At 40.3% G+C, this 20,258-nt stretch overlaps 1 protein-coding gene across 2 annotated transcripts in view; it reads left to right on the top strand.

Annotated features, from left to right (window-relative positions):
- etv1 (ETS variant transcription factor 1) overlaps positions 1–20,258 on the top strand; it is a 160,069-nt gene that overhangs the window by 6,260 nt on the left and 133,551 nt on the right. For both annotated transcript variants that reach the window (XM_078228081.1, XM_078228070.1), the window contains exon 5: positions 4,350–4,403. In XM_078228081.1, coding sequence (XP_078084207.1) covers positions 4,350–4,403 — 54 coding nt within the window. The remainder of the gene's footprint in view (positions 1–4,349; positions 4,404–20,258) is intronic.

Raw genomic sequence — 20,258 nt, 5'->3', positions numbered from 1 at the left:
CATTGCTGCATTTTTATCCAATTAGTTTATCCTGGTCCTGCTCTGCTAACAGGTAGCATTAAAGTAACAGTACTATAGAACGTCAGCTTATTAACTGTGATGGAAAATCATTGTATGCCCGAAGCTATGAAAGGTACTACATATGCTAATGAATTTGGGCATTTTGTTTTTGAATGCAAGTGCAAACAGTGAATTAGTGTTTACAGGGAAAGTTCAAGTTTCAACCACCTCCATCCCTGCCTGCCCCCTCCCCCCATCTCCTCAGGCTAAAGGGTGTGACGTTGGTCTTTGTGGTCTGACCACACACTCCAGAATCTGGATTGTGTTTCTGAAGGAAGGTGGGGTTTAGTTTTTACTGTTGTCTTATGTCATTGTTATGGTCAGTTATCTTATTCGCTGTCAGCAAGAATGACCCAGAGGCTTTTTTTTTTGTATTTGTCTGTTAATTACTGTGTGCATAAATTTCTGGTTTCATAACACAAAGTATTTTTTGTTTTAAATGGCGTGGTCAATTGGTGGTGACACCAGTTAACCCTTTCCTGCTTTGAGTTGCGGAGATAGTTCTTTGTTGTTTTCCAATGTTTGCAACTTTCTAAATGCAGTATTCAATATCGAACTAGGAGCCAGGATACTGGCCTCATAATGAGACATTCGCAGTGGCAGAACCTGAAATTACTCCTTTCTTCAAACTAGGTTCCCAACTACTCCCCATGTACAGTTATTTTATGAATTAGTTTCGAGAGAAAACAAACATTGTTCAGTTGGACAGTTTCTTTTGTCTAATGTGGTTTTTGATTTCTTGACAACACGTTCTATTTTTGCCGCAACAAATTTGAATATAAACTCTAGACATAGAGTTGTAGTTCAGATGGAATACACGGACAAAATATATATATGGGTTTTGCTTTAACTTAGTACGATTGCTTACTGGAGATAAAGGAATCATTTAACCCAATGATTAAGGAACACTATTTTTGTGCTTGTGTGGTCTTGTTTAGGGAGAAGGATAGCTGGCTTTGGGCTGCGAATCAGAGGTCAGTTGCCTTAGTCCTGTTGAGTTTTGTTGTATAATGGAGTATAAATGTGGAGGTTGGCTCCCCACTTTCACAGCACAGACACCAGCTCCTTTTGTCTTACAAAACATCATGCACTTACAATTTTGTGGCTGTGAACTCACCAGTTTCCAAACTTTGGGTCCTTTGCACTATGGAGTTCAGCCGACGGAGGGAGAATTGAGCATCTGCCTTCGCTCCGTAGGGGAGAAAGCTTTCACCTCTCTAAGAGTTGAAGTCCAAAATTCCTTCTGCCTCGTAATATTGGGGGTGAGCAAATTTCATTTTAAGGTCAAGGTTAATTTCAAACCTTATCGTGGCGTTCTAATTTTTCTTTTTGTGTTGGCATGCTACTAATGTTCTCAGTGAGGACAATGTATTCTATGCCATCTTCTTCAAAGTCCCACCAGCAGTTCTAAGACATCACTGATCAATCAAAGCAAGCTGGGCCATTCACTTGAAATGTGGTTGTCATTGAGACTTTTTAGTTGTACCAGAATGTGGTCAGCCACGTAAGTTATTTCTTTTTAGAAAAAAAGGAAATCAAAGTGTTTTTTTAGAAAGTGGTTGCAAAATAAAAGAAATCCACAAGTTTTCTGTTAATTTAAAAATATTGTCAAAGCAAACATTAGCAGGTTAATTTGCAACTTCATGATGCCAGCTTAGCTTACTAGGAGTCCATTTCGGAAATAATTGTTACGCATTCATTTAGATGGTCAGAAAATCACACAGTGTGCACCTAGATTCTCCATTAGCAGCAGACACCCAAGAATAAGCTTTAGAAAGTAAATTATCAAGCTTGTAAATCCTATGATTTTCAGCTATTTTTAAAAATTTCTCGATCAATTTTTTCCTCTTTTTCCACACCTGTCACCTCCTTGCTGGAATATGGTTCCATGTGTGGCAGTCCCTGTCCGATACTTCGCTCAGTTGACTATTATTAATTAACTTGTGAAGCTTGACAGTGAGTGTCCATCAGCTATTCAACCACAGAGATCATCAAGTAAAATCTTGACTTGATGCCCACAAGGTTACTGAAAAGTGCTCATGAGTAGATTTTGATTTTACAACTCAGCGCATTGAAACTAATCAAACCTCCCTATGTTTTGTGTGTATGTGTCATAATTTTAGTGTTGAACTAAACCTATATACTGTTTAAAAGTATTAACATGATAAAATGAATCAAACTGATTATACACACAGATCTAGCCAGACGTTTTACAGTAGTTGCTTGTTTTCATAAGAATTGCAATGAACTGAAACTAGTACAAATTGTGGAGCACAATGAGATTTAGATAGGGGTCATTAGGACAATGGCAAATTGTGATAAGACTTAGCAAAGGTACCAAACCATGGCTCATGCTCACAACACTCCTTTGCTAATTCTCACTGAATTTCTTAAACAAAATGCAGTGCTTAGTGCAGTGATAAACATACATTATTTGAAGAGCCGTGATCTGCAGGGCTATAGATCTGGTACAGGAAGGTGGAACTAGGCTGGATGGCTCTTTATCAACTGGCGCAGAAACAGTGGGCCGAATGGCCTCCTGTGTTGTCAATTTTTCTATGATTGCTTTATGATTACACAGTCTGTAATTGTCCAAAATAGAATAAAAGAAATGTAAAGGTGAAGCTGTGAAAAATTTGCATATGTCACATACTATTGATTCCTTTGTAGATTCTAGGAGAAAAAAACTGCGGTGGACGGTTTCTGTGCAGTGCTCACGACACTTGCTAAAACTTTGGTGAAAGATTGACAGGACCTCTGGAGATAATACCAGAGCATTTTTAATCATTTTTGCCATTTCTGGGAAATGCCAAAAATATAACTTTAGGGATGGACCCAATTTTGCCATTTTCCATTTATTTGTGTTCTCCATCCCCAAGGAAAATTGAGTAAACATTTTTCAATGAGATTAATTTTAATCTTTTCTGATTACAATGAAAAATTAAGAATCTTTATACATGTAAGAGACTATGGCAATTAGACAGGACTGTTATGCTGTATGAATTTTAGGGATTGCAGTGATAGAGAGGTTTTCTGAAACTCACCTGAGGGCTCAACATACAGTAACAGATAATAACTTGGGGTAAATGTTAATTTTGTGAGATGGTGTAAGCAGGTGATAGTGAATTGGCAGCCTGTTATACATCTCTCCCAATTTTTAATGAAACGTGATGAAATGGGCGGTCAATTCACTCTTATTTGTTTAAACTACAGGTATCACGCAAAATCAGAAGCTGCACCTCCTTGAAGAGACTGCAATTTGTGTTGATATTATCAAAACAACTTTGCCTTTTGATATTTTTATAGTGAATATGGTCTAAATCTAAATATTTTAATTCTTCTTACCCTGGCGTGATCCATAGTTAACACAAGTTCAAAGCGAGGGCTATACAATTTCCACTTTACTTACATGCTATTACCAATAACATTGTATATCAAACAATCTTTGGGGCATCAAAGCAAAAATCTAGCTCACTGCCATAAAACAATGCAATGTTATCCTCCCAACTGAATTGTTTCAAAAAGCAAAATCTTGATACGACTGCTATCTCAATTCTGAAATCTGTGCTGAATGCGTCACCTGAAAATGGGGAAAGAAAAGAAACAATATATTTTCCATGTCACAACTAAAAACAACAAAATAATGCGAGGAGTAAATTTAAAGTTGAAGGTGGGAGTTTTGTATATGTTCACAATGTTTTATTGTAATTTGGATCCTAATATTTAAAGTTGTCATTTGAATTACAAATAAGGAGATCATTCCCTGCGGTTATTCTCTGTTTCTGTTTAGTTATGGTTTTTGTACTCCCACCCTGTCTATTGCTTCAATGTCCCTTGCACTGACTGTGGGCTTTCAAAATCCAGCATTGAAACAAAACCAACTTTGTCACAATTCCTCATCTGGAAAGACCTTTTGCAGGGGAAGCTACTTTTTGACAAGATTTTCCATTGTCGGTTGACACCTCAGAATAAATCAGAATTTGCACCCAGCTGAATCCTTCACCGTACCTCATTCTACGATGGTGTAAGATTATCATAGGTGCAAAGAGTAAACTCTAATGGCTAGATCTGTTAGCGAAGGTGGCTTTTATTTACTAATGGATCTGCAGTTTTTTGGGCTGCAGATCTTTTTGTGAGAAAGACTCTCACCATATCAAGTATACTGCTGGTTATTAAACAAAAAAAAACCAAGGCTGGTTTCAACAAAATGCCGGAAGTTCGGAATAAATCAAATGCTTTTGTTTAACATTCAGTATTTTCACACATTTTCCTCTCATTCTTTTCAACAGCTCAAGTCCCTGACAATGATGAACAGTTTGTGCCAGATTTCCAGTCTGAAAACTGTAAGTACAGTCTGAGTCACAACTGATTTTCTTTAATTGTTCTGTTTTGAAATGTGAACAATGTAATGTTGTATGGTCTTTTGGGGCTGGAAGAGGTGGGGGAGGGGAGGGGAGGAGAGGGTGCGTCTTCTTTCCTCTTCTGTGTAACATCAGCCAAGCCAGGACTTGGGCTCCATGTTATGAATGAGGCTGTTGTGGCTTGCAGGCAGCTCTAGGAAATACCAACTGGATCAAGGTGTTAAACACAGAGGGATCTGTCATTCATATGTTCTCTGGACTGAAGACAGATGGGGAACCAATTGCATGCAGCTTCGGCAGCTTGAGCCAACTCTCGTTACAGTAACATGAATTCATTGCATGCTCTATTGAAAAAGCTGGGCAGTCAGTTTAATGCACAGACGTTAGTGTTGATTAATGTACATAAATCAACCTATTACCATTTTGCAGTGTAGGTTTTCAAACCGGGATTCCCCGAGGTCATCAGATTTCAACGTTTCTTTGCAATGATTGATGCTTTCCTTCCAGTAGCTGACACCACCTTTCAGAAGTTAGGGCAGCGTCCCTGGGAACATGCCAGTATTTATAGGGGGTCCTAAACACATGGAAACATTTGAAAATTACTATTTTACTGTATAGGGATAATTCTAGTTGCTGATGCTTACAGCACAGAGTCTCCCTCACTCCCTCTAGGTGCATATCAGGAACCTGTGAGGGGCCAGTACTTAAACTCCAAGGTATGCTCTCCTCATAGAGAGTACAAGCTTATAAGATTAACCATTCGAGGCCAATGCATATAAAATCAATATTAATAGCTATGGCTGTGAATACTTTACGGCTTACATTTTTTGATAAAAATAGCAAATGTTATTCCTTTTGGAGATGAGGTTTTTATCAATTGTTCAACATTTAAGATAACTGCATTTCAGTATTAGCGTGAAAGCCTATTTATTGTTATTTCTTGTGTACTTGTACCAAAGTGAGGGCTGAATGTGAAAACCAAGTTGGAATTTTCCTTTTTCTCACTCATCAACAAAATTCTTTCTTTATTTCTGACTATTTTTCTCCCTCAGTGAATTTTCATTTCAATTGATAGAACTTTGAATTTACTAAGCTGTCACCTATTGTGGCCCTAGTGTTAATGGCCTTCCGATAATGTGAACATTTCTGCATGCATGACTTAAAATGGTGAATTCCATGGCTCCCAGTACCGGCGACATGGTAAAACCAATTCAGACTTGTAGTTTGAGCTGACCATGTTTGCCGCCCACTGTGGCTTGAGTGGCTTTGTCGTTTTGTACAGGCTGTTTGAGAGGTTTTATGTTTGAGGTCCTATGCTGACTGTTACCATGATGTGGAGATGCCGGCGTTGGACTGGGGTAAACACAGTAAGAAGTCTCACAACACCAGGTTAAAGTCCAACAGGTTTATTTGGTAGCAAAAGCCACTAGCTTTCGGAGCGCTTGCTGCTCCTTCATCAGGTGAGCATTGTGAACTCACCTGACGAAGGAGCAGCAAGCGCTCCGAAAGCTAGTGGCTTTTGCTACCAAATAAACCTGTTGGACTTTAAGCTGGTGTTGTACGACCTTTACCAGCCACAGGGGAAACTGTTGACAAAGTGCTCACTAACATATCTATTTTTGCAATAAGAAGACACAATCAGTTGACTATAGTGGTGATCAATGTAAGAACATCTGCTAGAAGAAAGGCCAAATTGAACTTTATTTCTACCTTATCCAATTCCTGTGCCCCAACTCGAGAGGAGAAAACAGGGCAAAGCTAAATGGGTTCCATTGGCAAGTATGCGTTTGCGTTGGTGGGAAGTGAGGACATGATCAAACCTCTTTATTATGTTCTCCACTAGTCAGCTAACAGCTATTGTTTAAGTCTGGACGTCGAGACGAGCCACGGGGGCAAGGTATGGGAGTGTACCTGGTAACTAGGGGACAGTGCATCTTTAGAAATGAGCACTTTAAGGACAGAAAGGGAGAACATTGTGTGGAAGACTTTGGGTTGAATTTTGTCAGTGGTGCGCCGTTCCTGATGGCAGAACAGGAAGTATGTTCCACTTTCACTTTCTTATCTTTTCCCGTTTCTCCCGTGAGTACAATTACAATTTAAAATGCTGGCGACGATCAAGGGAAATACATACAATTTTGCAGCAGGAGATGCTTTTCAGTGGTAAAACCCGCCATCAGCTGACAATGCAGCAGATGAGGGAGGCTGTATAGGAGCCTTTTGGACAAACAGAGGTAGCATAGTGGTACAGTAGTTAGCAATTTTGCCTCGCAGCGCCAGGGGATCCAGGTTTGATTCCCAGCTTGGGTCGCTGTCTGTGCGGAGTCTGCATGTTCTCCATGTATCTGTGTGGGTTTCCTCCAGGTGCTCCGGTTTCCTTCCACAGTCTAATAGACGTGCTGGTTAGGTGCATTGACCATGCTAAATTCTCCCTCAGTGCCAGAGTGTGGCGACGAGGGGATTTTCACAGTAACTTCATTGCAGTGTTAATGTATGCCTACTTGTGACACTAATAAATAAATAAATTGCATCACGGCTGAAACTTACCTGTCCAACTCTCTTGCCCGGAACAGATGGTTTATTGAAAGCACTCAGGTGGCACTTGTGCTTTTACAAATTTAAATTTTACTTGTAAATAATTCCCATTGCATTGTTTTCACTTTATCAATGTTTACATCGTCATCATTTGTTGAGACTTGCTTAGTCAAAACTAAATGTATTGGTATGCCTCATGGTTGATGCACACTGATGGTTATAGGGGAGTTAGGGACATTTTCTTTATTGTGGAAGAAACAATGCTGTGTTTTTGGTTCAGTCTTTATTGAATGCTCATGTTAGTGCCCAATGTTATATTTGCCACTCTATGGGACATGGCTGAACTTGCAGACTCAGCTGGCCTTCCCATCTGTGCATCGCAAAGGACATTGTCTGAGATCACCCTCAGCAGGGGTAATTAAAATGTTGTAGGTAAACTTGAAGCTCTGTAATGAATCTGGCCACCAACACCCTGAGATGGGCCCACTTTTAGGCAGCACTGACACCGCTCTTTCTGCTCCTCATTTTCTTAATTAGATAGACAGGAAGAAACTTTTCCCCTTGGCGGGATCAATGACGAGGGTGCATAGATTTAAGGGGCAGGAGGTTTAGAGGGGATGTGAGAAAAAACCTTTTCACCCAGAGGGTGTCTGGAACTCACTGCCTGAAAGTGGGGTGGAGGCAGAGATCCTCATAACATTTTAAAAATATTTAGATATACACTTGCCATGGCAAGGCATACAAGGCTATGGGCGAAGTGTTGGAAAATGGGATTAGAATAGTTTGTTTTTGACTGGCGCAGACACAGTGGGCTGAAGGACCTATTTCTGTGCTGTATGGCTCTATGACAACTCCCCCCTCTCCCTGCCATCACCACCACACTAAGGACAACGGGCCCTTTCATCTTCACTCCACATCCTTCTATCCCACCATTGACTCACTGTTGCCAGTCTCGAGCTTCCATTCAAGCTGCCATTCTCCTACTCCTCACCTGTGTGCTGTAGAGTTCAACAAGGGAAACCGTTGACTTTGGGTACAATGCCACAAAGCTAACTGATGCACATCACCTTTAAACAAAAGTGAACTTGGTGCAACGAGATTCTTGTGTGCTGCTGATTATTTCTTGAAAGTGGCACTTTATTACAAAAAGTTTACTGTGAATGAGTATGCGTGGCATGCAAATATTTTATAAATATGAACCAGCCACAGGTCAGCAAGAGGCTTGATATGCCTCCGACTTGATCTCTGCATCTCAACCCACCTTTGGGAAATCAAAATTTTGCTTCCTGCCTAATTCCATTTTTCCCACTCTTGTGGGCTCTATAAAATATACTCCGATATTACTAAACATGACATAGCGGTGTATATATAAGAACATTTAAATCTCAGAAAAGTTGTTTTGTTCTGTGAAGCCATCCCTAGAGTTACCATAATTCATTGGAATGAAAGATTTGCATTTATATGGTGCTGTTACTCAGAAATGTTTCAATATGCTTTTGTACAGTGAATTACTTTGAAGTGTAGTTACTGCTGTCATGTAAACTAATGTTTTGTACATCGCAAAATTTCCAAGCATCAGCGAGTTAAGTAACTAGTTATTCTCTGTTTGGGGTGTTGATTGATGGAATGCAGCCTAACCTTGCTATTATTGATCAGAGTTCACTGATCTCCGCCCAGTTTTTAACTACGTGTTTGCCTCCAATTGTGCTGCTGTCAATTGAGGCAGCCCTGCAATGTAAACGATCTGGCACTGGTACAGTCAAAGGCAGAAAAACCCTACTACAGCAAACGTTTAACTGTTTCCTCAGTGAGAAAAGCTTAAGAGAGGTGAACGGTTGTCCTTACTGGTACTTTGGACCTGGTTAGTCTTTTAGACCTGACTGTAGCAAACTGGTCTCTCTGCTTAAGCTGTGCTCCATTAAAGCACATTCAACATGGTTAGCATATATCGGTCTTACTCTGATATTGGCAAAGCATTGTGATGAAACCAGAAAGTCACAAATGGACCTCTTCACTAAGTGTGCATGCATGTTTGCAATTGCCGTGCAATGCCACAGAAGCAACTCTGATGCATGTTCGAGATCTTTTGTGTTGCCTAATGTTGTAAATAGGGCAACTCAGCGTCAGCAGGAATGGATGACTGAACCTTTACAGTGGAATACATTTTACAATATAAACTCGGTTATGAGAATTTGCTGTTGTCTTATTTGCAAGTCAGATTTCGGTGTCTGTATGCACATTGATTCAGTGATGCAGTGTAGTATTGTTTGAAGGTGATAAGGCTGACCTTTTACACTGAATTGTGTTATGGAGTGTTGTAGGTTCAAAAGAGTGGCTCATTCAAGCATTCATGTGTAAATCTCAACATAAAGTTCCATGTCTGCTGATATCTTTGTAATTGTTCATGCAATATTTATGATTAACCTGATCTTGGCACCGTTTTGTTTTAAAGAGCTTCTGCTTTTTCTCTCAACAGCCCTTCCTTCACCATTAAAATGTGGATTTGTTATGCACAGTGACAGATGTCGAGAAACTAGTTTGGCAAACTGCTCCGACAGTAAACCTGTTAACATTTCAGTACTGTTGTAGCTTTTTAAAGAGAGCTGTAGTTGATGAAGGGAGGGATGCAGTTTATGTGTGTTGTTATTATTTGTTTATTTATTTGTTAAGTCCTTGAGCGCTCTCCTCCCCAAATAATCTGGTGGCTACTCTTATGAGCCTGAACAGTGATTGCCAGTCAGCCATTCAGAAATGGAAGGTATCACACCCAAGTCCTTGCCACTCTCTGTAGACGCATGCATTCAAACAGAAGTCACTATATACTGATCTGGAAAGGCAACTCTAGCTGATGTTTCCCTTTCTGGCTGGGGTAATCTGAGCCAATTTGTAGCACCCCATTGCAATTCTGTAGGATCAGCCTAATGCAGCACAGGCCTGGATCTGTCACTTTCTTACGGGGAAGGAATGCGGGGTGTGAGATTACATCTACTGAGCAAGACATCTGAGCACTATCAATAACAGGATGAGCATTTATAAGGATGTTTCCTAACAGTCAAGGAATTGTCTTAAAATGCATGCATAGTTCTTTTATCATTTTCATTTTTTATCAACAATTTAGTCAATGTTGCATTTATTTCAGATACAAAAGCGCAAATGCTTCATAAAATGTAGATAAGGGACCTGATAAATCTGTGGTCTGATTCTTGACATTAACCATCGCCATTTGGTTCAGATAAATATTGCTCAGCATTTTCTCCGTACCTTATGATTTAACGTCAAAAAATGCTCTGGAGGTTGGTGGCGAGGCAGCAAAGGAGTTGGCCACCCACCGCTTATCCAGATGGTTACCAGTTCAGGATTCTCTGGTCTGCTGCAGGGTATTGTGTCTCCTGTGGTGGGATTCGAAGCTCTTGTCGAAAGGTCTCAATTCTTCCTTGCTGGGAGAGGATATTCTGCAGCCCTAGTGAAGAAAGTATATTAAAAAAAAAGGTAAAAGCGATTAGTCGAGCTGGGATAATACATGATAACTTACATAGTTTTTACATTTTAGCAATGAAGAAATCTATAGTTACTAAGATAAGTGAATTTCATGGATTTATGTAACCATCCTGAACACAGAGAAACAAAGTAGTCTTAATTTCCATTGTTATAGTATTTCCAGAAAGGATTTCTGTGCAGCTGTAAACACAGATATTTTATAAAATAGAAGTTTGGAAACATGAACGATTCATGGGCCAGATCTGAATTTAGAGTATTCTGGTGGAATACACTTGGATACACTTTGGATCTGAAAGGACATTACTGGCTTGCAAGGCTTGTTACGCTTAAATTGAATTGGATCTGTGCATTGTATGGCAGAAGCAAGAAAAAGATAATCTTTATGCAGAAAATTGTCCCTGAGTAATTAAGCTTTTTTACTAATTTAGATAGCGTTATCCCTGTGCTATTGTCTGCAGAGGGAGCAAAGCCTGTAGCAAAGCAATCAGTTTGGAATTTGGAAGCATTAATGGCCAAAGGTATATCAGTTAACCACAGTAAGCATTACTCTATGGAAGAAAAATAAACCTATTTGATAAGGTCTTAACGGGATAAGATGTCATTTATAATTAAGTTTGTCAAAGTGAAATGTTTCCTCTCTTATTTGAACTTTTCTGCCATGATCATGCCGGGTTTGGGTTAGGACACGATGAAGAATTAAAATGTCAATAATATCTTCAGAATATGAACAGACAACTTGGCACGAAGCCTAAATTTCTCACGGGCTCTCAACGTTGACACAGCATTTTCAGCAGTTGAGTTCTGCTTTTTGGCTTCGCCGTGAGCTGGGTCTATGATACCGAACCATTCTTCGAAACCTCACATAAATCCCTGAAATAATCGAGATGGAGGCAGTTTGCTTGAGCTTCACTCAGTCCCCAATCATCCCATCTCCAAACTATTTTCTCTGTGTGCCTTGTAAATCTAATTGATTAATCTTCTCCTGTAATCCTCCCAGAGGCTTCAAGACCTTTCAAAATAGAGACGATGTTTATGTTTTGTAGCAGTGTGAATAAAGATTTTCTGTAAATTTTAGGTATTGAATATTGTAAACTATGATTAGTTAGATGGACAGAACCAAAGAGTGTATTTTTTTAAATTCCCAATGTCCTCTGAATTATTTCTCAGATTGTATTTGGCTAGTTTGGATACATGAATGAATCATAGTCCTCAGTGGATTTCAGTTGGTAGTAAGTCCAAAAATAAATAAATAGCTAAAATTCAGCTTTTTTTTGTTAGCTTGGAAAAGTTTGGAACACTGCAAATTGAAATTTGTTGGTTTGAAAGGCTTGCAGAGTAAATACAGACATTACTATAATTTCACACACTTATTTTGTCTCCCATCATTGTGAATAGGTGTATGGCAAGCAATAAAGTGAATACTGCACATAGAACAAAACTCCAATTCGATTTCTTTCTCGAGAACATTGATCAAGCAATTATGGATATTGACACTGTTAACTTGATGCTGTTTAAATCTGCAGTTGTCCTTTTTTCCCTCCTTCTGAATTAAACTTTCGCTTGTACTTGAACCATTTTTCAAAATTCAAACAAGAATAACAGATCCTTTATGCCACAGTTGTCTACCCATGTAGATATTGGCACAAAGGCCTGATACAGAACTGTCTGATTGTCCTTGACTTGCTGTGTGTTTGTGGTCAGATACTTTGTTGACAGTCTTTCAGTATAAAACTGTGCTTCTTTTTCTGGCTGTCTCTTCGTCCTGGCTTCCCTCCATTCATTTATCCTTTCTGAATATACCGACTGCAGCTGGTCATCATCAGGACTTCTGTTGAGTTACGCTGCTGTGTTGCAGCCGACGGGGCTGATATTGCATCAGAAGGTGAAGCAGCTAATCAATAAATCCAAACCCTCCTCCAGTGAGGAAGCTGATGGATTGATCTCAGATTAAACGTCTGTGTTTTTCTCTCTGGCACTCCTAAGCCTCAGCATTGCAATTCCAGCAGCTTTTTTGCTTCATTTTTATTTAAAACTACAGGATCCGATTAGAACAGGCTGCTAGCATGCTGGAAAACTGCTTCAGAAGAAATGAGGTCACATAAAAATCATCCTTTGCCTGTTGTGTAACCTTGGCACTAATTTTGACAAGATTTAGTTTCAATTAAATAAATAATTGATGAGAGGCATTTTTGTTGCTGAATGAACAAAGGTTCAAGCGGAATGATTTTTGTTTCAGTAAAGAACTTTTTATTTGATAACCCATGTGAGCACGTTTGAAGCCCAGAATGTATTTAACAGAATGAAAATTACATCCCAGTATTCAAGCTACAGTATTACTGAACTCTTAGCAGAGATGGCTCCTGCTGCTGTGGCAGCTGGCTTACAGCCGAGTTGCTTCTCATGATTAAAGCCACGTGTAACTCGTACACTTATGCACTTTGTTACACTGCTGCACACAAATATACAAGTGAGGCAGTCAAATATTTCATCTCGCTTAGCCCTTCTGCTACCAAATCCTCAAAACAACTTGAATATTAGTGATAGCCCATCTGGTCAGGCGGTTGAGATGTCAAATAGATTTTGTTTGAACAGGCTTGAAAGAAAAATAACCATATAGTAGAGCTAATGTGAATTCCCACAAAGTGCATCACATTCTCATGTATCTGCATAGTTCAATTCATTTTGCCCTTCAGAAACTGGAACATAGTAAAGTTGGCTGTAAAATCTGATTGCCTACAAGTACTCTGCTTATGAACTGTATCAGGTACTGAGTCTAGATTTTACAGTTTGAAAAGGGTTTAGGCTTTCTGCAATTCTTTGAATAATTAAAGCCGGGCAGAATTTGCAAAATATTATACTTTGTGACCTTGTAACAGAGAGTGCAGCTGAAGCAGTTTACGGCCATGCCATATGAAAATAATTCATGGAACAAAAACTGCAAAAACTAAAGCAGAAAATGCTGTAAACTATTAGCATGTCTGGCAGCATCTGTGAGAGAGAAACAGAGTTAACATTGCATGTGAGCCTTCCTTAGAGCTCCATCCTTTCTGTAATGTCCAGAAATTTATTGGTTACATGTAACACCACAATATGATAGTAGCTATGTTTAGGCCTTCTTAATGATCTATAATGCACAAAAACTTGCTTCTGTCTTGTTTGTTGTGGGAAAAAAAAGTCATACACCATAACATCTAATCCTATAGGGCTTCCAGCATATTATAAGAAATATCACTTCCTCTGTTCACAAAACCCAGTCGTATCTATGGGTGAACATTATATTAACACCAACCTCTTGTGCCTTTTGTTATGAACCAGCATCAGACTTTTTTTCAGGTGATCTTTTATTCTAACTAGCAGTTCCTTTAAAAAAAACAATGGTTTTGGGTGGATTTTTCATTCACCGAGTGAAACACATTGGAATTGAACAGCCCAGTTTTGTATTTTGGCATGCTGAAATATCAATGCAAAGTCTAGAATTTCCACAGTGCGACAGCGTGCACTCCAGCGAGAGGCTTGACGTCTTCCTACCTGTTATAACCTACAAGAAGTGTTACAGCCTGACCCATAATATGGTTCTATATCAAAAACTACATTTGAGAACGATTATAAACCTCACTGGCAGAAATTCACCCAAGTACGTGGTTCTGATCTTATAGGATAGTAAACAGCGCCACTCAAAAGACTGGTGCTAATAAGGTGTTTACTGCCGATTTTTAAACATTTTCACTGTAATTCCATTGACTTTATTAACTTCGCAGCAGTTTAATTTTATTGGAATTTTGTTCAAGGCCTTTGCAGCTGGCTTTTGGTCCACTGAAATCAGAACAACTACATTCTGTGTTTTTTTACAAAAAACATATTTATTAGTGTCACAAGTAGGCTTACCTTAACACTGCAATGAAGTTACTGTGAAAATCAGCTAGTTGCCACACTCTGGCGCCTGTTCGGGTACACTGAGGGAGAATTTTGCATGGCCAACACACTTAACCAGCACATCTTTTGGACTGTAGGGGAACCGGAGCACCCGGAGGAAACCCACATGGACACGGGGAGAACTTGCAGACTCCGCACAGATAGTGGCCCCAGCTGTGAGGCAGTAGTGCTAACCATTGTGTCTCCATGCTGCCGTTAACATTGGAAATTGGGCGTGTTGCAAGATACTAAACCTCCGATCCTTGTTGTAAACTTTTAGTTATTAATCACTAGAACTATGTTGCTGACGTTTTAGTACATGAAAATACTTTTCTGTTTATTTTAATTTTAATTTTTAATTCACATCGATGTCAAGATTTCTTGGCAGCAAGTGGTTGTTGTGTGCAACATTGTTAGGTCTTGGATTCCAAAACAAAATTGGAATCCCATATATATATAATATATAATCTGCAAAAGTCTGATGCTGGTTCATAACAAAAGGGACAAGAGGTTGGTGTTAAAATAATGTTCATCCATAGATATTACTGGGTTTTGTGAACAGAGGAGGTGATATTTCTTATAATTATGCTGGTGACGGCATGAGCAGGAGTGTAATTTTGAATCACTCTTTCGCTTGAAGTATAGCAAATTGATTAGCATCTAAAAGAGAAAGTTAATGTTTAGGATATGAGCCTTCCTTCGAGCTCCATCCTTTCTGTGGTGTCCAGAAATTTATTGGTTATATGTAACACCACAATATGATAGTAGCTTTGGTTAGGCCTCCTTAATAATCTATATGCACAAAAACCTGCTTCTGTCTTATTTATTGTGAAAAAAGTCATACACCAAAGCATCTAATTCTACAAGGCTTGCAGCAGAACTCTTTACAGTCCTGAAAATGTAATTTTTGTTTGTAATATCTCCAACAGCCTAGGACCAACAAGAGGAAATTCTATGCTAAGGACTATAAATGGCTTTATATTGATACCTTTTCCAATCCACTCCCCGATATTGTTGTATGAAACCTTTATCTCTGTGATGGTATTCTTAGGTCTGACTAATGGAAGGCTGCTCCCAGAAACAGAACACCTTTTCTAATTTTGTTAACCCTGTCAATTTCAAGCATTTCCAAGTCAACTCACATAGCAGACACAGAATAAGACTCCCTTTCCTTTTCCATATCAAATCTGATTCATCTCCAAGAATGCTGCATAAAGGGAGGCGATGGCCTAGTGGTGTTATTGCTAGATCATTAACCCAGAAACTCAGTTAATGTTCTGGGGGCCCGGGTTCGAATCCTGCCACAGCAGATGGTGGAATTTGAATTCAGTAAAATATACCTGGAATGAAGATTCTACTGATGACCATGAAACCATTGTCAATTGTCGGTAGAATCCATCTGGTTCACTAATGTCCTTTAGAGAAGGAAATCTGCCGTCCTTATCTGGTCTGGAGTACATGTGACTCCAGAGCCACAGCAATGTGGTTGACTCTCCACTACCGTCGGGTAACTATGGATGGGCAATAAATGCTGGCCAGTCAGCAACACCCATGTCCCATGAATGAATAAAGAAAAATACAGCACTCGTGATATTTCACTTTGGTCATTTGGATGGTGCCTGGCTGAGTTTGCTAAATAGTGCCAGCATTTACAATTTTGTGTTGTGGAGACACTCTGGAAGCTGGGTTGAGACTCTCGTATTAATGAAGTGAATTCTTCCAACAAGAGAGTGGAGACCTTTATCCCAGAAGATTAAACTAGAATTAAGGCTTGGTTTCAGAAGTGAAAGGCTAATATGTTGCCCAATATTTCTTGATATAATTCAATTATCTTGCAGATCTGTGATCCTGACAAGAGATGCTATTAAAGGTACAGTAGCATCCTATGCCATTTTTGACTGTTAGCATTGAAGAATGAGCGATTTGCTGAACCACTGGCCCATGGTAAAGGAATTTACATTCTTGAATTAGGCCAGCAAAAGTGCCTCTTCAGCTGCTTGTATTTTGTAGTATATTATTTGACATTTTTCAAAATGTGTTTTATAAAAACACAGGGTAGTTTATGAATTGCCCATCTTTCTAGTGATATAGCAGTGTATGATAACGGGACTCGCTGAGTTCTGTACAAAGAGCACAATGATACAGTTCAGGCATTGCACGAAAAGTGGATCGTCCTGATTTGGCTATAACTAAAAAAAGGCATGGCTGTCACCGTTGATAGGATTCCTAAAATGACCTCAGAAGGTCACTGAACTCTGCCAGTTTAAACTATTGGTCAATTAGGAAACATTGACGAATTGTCAGTCTTCTCGATTCGGTTTAGAGATTCTGTCATTTTCTGTTACTTGTTATTTTAATTGAGATGTGCACTTGAGTTGAACAGGATTTTGAGCTGTACCCAGTCAAAAGCTTAAATTTTCAGCAGAAAGCTGTTATTGCAAAATATGAACCTCACCTGATGAAACATTTCGAGCTCGGCCAGGTTTTCACAAATACTGCTGACTTAGGCATGACAGTGCAGTGATTCTGATCTGGGTTTAAGCTTGGAAGGCCAGGCCATGTTGACCTGAAAATCCAAAATGAGTCTCTTATTTGTAGGAACTAAGTAATGGCACACCCTGTTGTGATGGCACCTGTTTCACTTTGACTTGCAGATTGTTGCTGTATGCATGGCAGAAGGTTCAAGCAAATGAGAGTAGAGGTGATTGTATTTGTCCTTCAATCACTCCCTGTAACAGGGATTGCTGAAACAAATAGCATATGAGGAGGACATGCAAAAAGACACAGTCCTCAAGTTCATCTCAGTTGTGTTCTAATTGCAGTTAAGTGATACTGCCATACTGTCACAGATATAATTCATTGCTATTTCAGTCACTGTAAACAAGTGAGATGCTTTAATGGCTCCATAAAAGACTGCTGAGCTGATAGCTGAGATTAGACCTGTTAGTAATGGGTTTTGGGGAGTACTTAGCTGGGGTAAATGTACTGGAAAGGAGCTATTGAGAGGCTCTGATGTATCTCAAGTACTTACTGCTGTACTGATCCGGGAAAATGGATTTAAAGAGGCTGTGATATGTTTTCTTTATCTGGGGTGGGTCTGGCCTCTGCTTCTGGAACTTATTGAGGATTAGGTTTAGAGTACAACTAACTACAGTCTGATTTGCGGTTGGATGTTAGATAGGAGACTTACTTTGAATGACCAGTATAGTGACTGCAGTGGTGTACTTTACATTGACGCTGGGAATCATGTTAAAACATGCATAACAAAGCCATGCTGTGTTCATGACAACACCGTGTTGACTGTGGGAAATCAAGTGGCATTGTGTGTGTCGCGTGTGTACAGGGAAGGGTGGGAGAAGGTTGCAATGAATTCTCTGCAAACCATTCCAGCAAGAGGCTGAATGGTAAAGTTACTGGATTGGCAATCCAGAGGCCCAGTTAAATGGTCTGGGCTTGGGTTCAAATCCCACCACAACAGCTGGTGGAATTTAAATTCAATTCATTAAAATCTGAAATTAAATGGTAATCTCAGGAATAGTGACCACAAAACAATTGTCACAAAAGCCCATCTGGTTCACAAATGTCCTTAAGGAGAGGAAATCAGCCATGTTTACCTGGACTGGACTCCATGCGACACCAGATCCACAGCAATGTGGTTGAATCTTAACTGGCTGAGCAAGCCACTCAGTTGTATCGAATCGTGACAAAGGCTAAAAGGAGTGAAACTGAGCGGATCACTCAGCATCAATCCTGACACCAGAAACAACAACAGCAAACCCAGCTCTCTCAACTCTGCAAAGTCCTCCTTACTAATACCTGGGGCTTGTGGGAGAGTTGTCCCCCAGAATTGTGTAGCAACAGCCTGGCATAGTCATACTGACTGATTCATACCATACGGACATTGTCCCAGACACCACCATCACCCACTGGCAGGACATTCCCTCCAGAAGTGGTGGCTCCGTGGAAGGGAATTGTTTTGGGAGTCTTCAATATTGACTGCAGAACTCAAAAAGCCTCACTTCATCAGGTCAAACAAGTGCAAAGAAGCTTTCTGCTGATTACCCCCTTTGCTCCTCAGTGATGAATCAGTACTCCACCAGTACTTGGAGGAGGTACAGAGGGTGGCCAGTGCACAGATGTACACTGAGTGGGCGACTTCAATGTCCAACACTGACTGGATCGGTAGCACCACTACTGACAAGAGTCCTAAAGAAATTAGCTATTAGAGTGGGTCTGCATCAGGTGCTGAGGGAACCAACCAGAGGGGAGAAACCTTGACCTCGTCTTCATCTATCTGCCCCTGTCTCAGATGCATCCTTCCCATTACAGTAGTGGCAGAAGTGACTACCACACAGTCCTTCTGGAGAGTTTGTCCCATTTCCACATTGAGAATACCTCCATCCTCACGCTGTGTGACACTACTACCGTGCCAAACGGGATAGATTTTGAACATATCCAGCATCTAACTAGCATGAGATGCTGTAGGCCATTAGCAGCAGCAGAATTGTATTCAAACACAACCTGTAGCCTAATGGCCGAGCAGAGCCCCTACCCAACCATTACCATGAAGCCAGACGGATGAACCCTGGTTTAATGAAGAGTGCAGGAGCGCATACCCAGACTAACACAAGAAAGAACATGGATTAAGGGCTTGGCCAGTCTACTCTATGCATTGGTTTAGTAAGCTTATGAATGGAGTAAAATTTTAATTAGTTATCAACCTGGTGAAGCTACAACACATCACCAGTATGCCAAACACTGGAAGCAACAATTAATGAACAGAGCTAAGCAATCCCACAACCAATAGATCGAATCTAAGCTCTGTAGTCCTCCCACATCTAGTTGTGAATGGTGGTGGACAATTAACAGGGGCACGAAGTTTCACAAATATCCCCATCCTCAATGATGGAGGAGTCCAGCAAATCAATGCCAAAGGTACGGCTGAAGCATTTGCAATCAGGTTTTGAATGGATGATCCAGCTCGGCTTCCTCCTGAGGTCCCCAGCATTGCAGATGTCAGTCTCCAGCCAATTTGATTCACTCCAGGTGACATCAAGAAATGGCAGCAGACATTAGATACTGCAAAAGCAATGGGCCCTGACAATATTATGGCAATAGTACTGAAGAATTGTGCTCCAGAACTAACCGTGTCCTTAGCCAAATTGTCCCAGTACAGCTACAACACTGGCATCTATCCAGCAAGTGGAAAATAGCTCCGGTATGGCTTGTATACAAAAAGTAGGACAAGTCCAACTGGCCAATTACTGTCCCCTCAGCGTACTCTTGATCATCCGTAAAGTGATGGAAGAGGTTGCTGACAATGTTGTCAAGCAGCACTTACACAGCAATAACTCAATAACCTCCTCACAGACACTCAGTTTGGGTTCCACCAGGCTCATTCAACTCCTGACCTCATCACAGCCTTGGTCCATACACTGCCAAAAGAGCTAAGCTCAAGAGGTGAGGTGAGGGTGACTGCCTTTGATGTCTATGTGGCATTTGACCGGGTGTAGTATTAAGGAGTCTTAGCAAAACTGAAGTCGGTGGGAATCGGGGGGAAATCTCTGCGCTGGTTGGAATTGGCCCACAGGAAGATGGTTGTGGTTGTTGAAGATCAATCATCACCGTCCCGGGACCTCACTGCAGGTGATCTTTAGGATAGTGTCGTAGGCCCAACTATCTTGAGCTGCTTCATCAATGACCTTCCTTCCATCATAAAGTCAGAAGTGGGTATGTTTGCTGATGACAGCACAATGTTCAGTACCATTTGCAACTCCTGAGATACTGAAGCAGTCCATGTCCAAATGCAGCCAGATCTCGACAATAGCCAGGATGGGACTGACAAGTGGCAAGTAACATTCGCACCACACAAGTGCCAGGCAATAACCATCTCCA

Source organism: Mustelus asterias, chromosome 2 (genome assembly GCF_964213995.1).
Source record: "Mustelus asterias chromosome 2, sMusAst1.hap1.1, whole genome shotgun sequence".
In the NCBI taxonomy this organism is placed as follows: Eukaryota; Metazoa; Chordata; class Chondrichthyes; order Carcharhiniformes; family Triakidae; genus Mustelus; species Mustelus asterias.
This window is presented reverse-complemented; position numbering and strand designations above follow the sequence as displayed.